At 38.5% G+C, this 2,321-nt stretch overlaps 1 protein-coding gene across 1 annotated transcript; it reads right to left on the reverse strand.

Moving 5' to 3' along the window:
* Window positions 1-6: 6 nt before the first annotated feature.
* On the reverse strand, window positions 7-2,315 carry LOC107135163 (52 kDa repressor of the inhibitor of the protein kinase-like). Its single transcript, XM_015477089.2, has one exon. It carries the CDS (start codon window positions 2,223-2,225, stop codon window positions 465-467), a length of 1,761 nt encoding a protein of 586 aa, XP_015332575.1. The 5' UTR covers window positions 2,226-2,315; the 3' UTR covers window positions 7-464.
* Window positions 2,316-2,321: the final 6 nt, after the last annotated feature.

A 2,321-nucleotide genomic window follows, 5' to 3' on the forward strand; every position in this document is an offset into this window, starting at 1 on the left:
TGGTTAATTCCCTTAATTGTCCATTACAGATTTTAACACACTTAAAACTCCTAATAGTCAAAGGTCAACAGTAGGCTTCATTGTAACATTTCATAAGATGCATTCTTTTCTTATACCTCCTCAAAATTTATTTCTTCAAAATTGATAATAATACCTGACAACTGGATCCATGGTAATAATACATTTTATAACCTAAAAGACTTAACTAAAACAATTTCAGAGTGCTACTAGCAGAGGTCACGCAGAGGTGAAATGTGGTACTTCCAATGCAGTCTTCTGGAAGAACAGACAATTTTTCAAAGCACGAGAGCTCAAACAGGTGCCATGTACATAGGCAGATTACCAATGGCTAATGTATTCATGAGGCCTGTAGGCAAAGATATTCAGTGATAAGTGACCTACATATACCTTACGGCTTTTCTTCCAAATATCAAATATAAGAGAAAGCCCATTTAAAAAGTCTTTTAGGTATTTTCAACAGTTTCTGAATTATCTGTAGGAAGCTCTGACTTAGTTGTATATAGTTTGATATATGTGTCTACCATTAAATCCAGATCATGTTTTATATCAAAATTTATGTTAAGCAAAGCCAAGTTACTTGACCTTTGGTCTGTCAAAGTGTTCCTCAAGTATGCTTTAAGACGCTTTCGTCCATTTTCATAGCGTTCATTCTCAACCTTCATTACAGGAAGAATACACAGGACCTTCAGCAAAGCATATACATTAGGAAAAAACTTGATATCAGGCAAATGAAGGGCTTCATAAATGGTGGATGGAAGCTCTATATCTTTCCCTCGATGTTTCCATTTGATTCTCCAACAGTGTAGCTCAGCTGAAAGCGTGTCGGGATTAGGCAAGTCACTTCTGTACATGTCAGCATGGTGCTCCTCTGATGTATTAAATTTGAGCTGTCCCATGACTGACGGTACCAGAGATAAGCATTTAAGAGCTTTGAGGTGCTGTTCTGAAAATATATCTTTAAGTTCCTGAATGATGTGCTCCACTGTTGGAACACTTAGGGTTTCTTTATAGTAACTTTCAGAGGTTAGCTGAGATTCCAGGTTACCCTGCTGAGCCCTACGAAATTTCCCAGGGAGTTTCATCTGAATATCAAGTTTGGTTGCCAAATTTGTTGCTTCCTCAAACCAAAACTCATGATAAACTTCAATATTTTCCATTACTTCATTGAGTGAATGTAGTACTGCAGTTAAGCTACTGGCAGCAAAGAAGACATCAGAAGTTTGTCCCTGGAGATTTTTCCCAAAGGCTCTTGTAAAAGATAAGACATTTTTAAGAACAACAATGGTAACAATGAAATCAAAATCTGTTACTGCACTACAGAGTACAAATGCTCGACCAGTTATACAATTATTCCATCTAATATTTGTGTCACTATTTATACCATCTAAACATAAAACAAGTGCTTGCAGGAGATCCACCAAAATTTCAAAAGCATCATGCCTACCTGTCCACTGAGAATGGCAAATTTCCTTCAGTTCTTTACCCCTTTCTTCACTGTTTTGAAAAAGAACAGAAATTACATTGTCAAGTTCTAATAGCAGTTGTGGTGATCGATGGAAAAAAGAACAAACTTCTTCAATTGTTCCTAATGCAACAGACACCCCCATCACAGGCACTGATTTTGCCAACCACATGTTTAAGGCACAGGAAGAGCAGAGTGTGTAGATAGCTTGAGGGTATTTCTCTAAAAGTCTAGAAGCAACAACTTTCATTTTGGAAGAGAATCCGCTAGACACAATGTAAGCCTGGCCACGACAATACTCCATATTTAGTCCCCACTTCTCAGTTATGGTAGTGTGAAATTTCACAGCCAAAATTTCTGCATCAGCTTCATAAGGCAGGAAGCCCACAAATTCCTCTCTCAAGTTATGAGACTCATCTACAAACCTCACCAACACGGGAAGGTGCTCTTCCCCTGCTATGTCCACCACATCATCAGTGATAATGGAAAAGAAGTGCGAGTCTCTCACTTCCCTGAGGGTTTCTTCCCGGATGCAACTCTCACAGATCTCCAGCATCTGTTTCTGTTGTGTTTTTGAACAGAACAATGTGTTAACTGCTGTGGTCTCAAAGCGTTTTCTCAGGACCTCTTCACCAGAATTTATCCGGCACTCCAACAGGGCCTGAAAGTTATCAGGAGTGAAGAGACCTTCTGGGATTTCATCAGCCTCATGCCCGTCCAGAGGTATATTTTGTTTTCCCATAAGAATCAAAATTTCAAATAAAGATTTTAAGTATTCTTTGTTTTCCTTCTCTTCAAGGGTTAAAGGCAAAATATCTTCATCCTGTTCATCACCCCC

This window comes from Marmota marmota, unplaced genomic scaffold (assembly GCF_001458135.2).
Source record: "Marmota marmota marmota unplaced genomic scaffold, marMar, whole genome shotgun sequence".
Taxonomy (NCBI): Eukaryota; Metazoa; Chordata; class Mammalia; order Rodentia; family Sciuridae; genus Marmota; species Marmota marmota.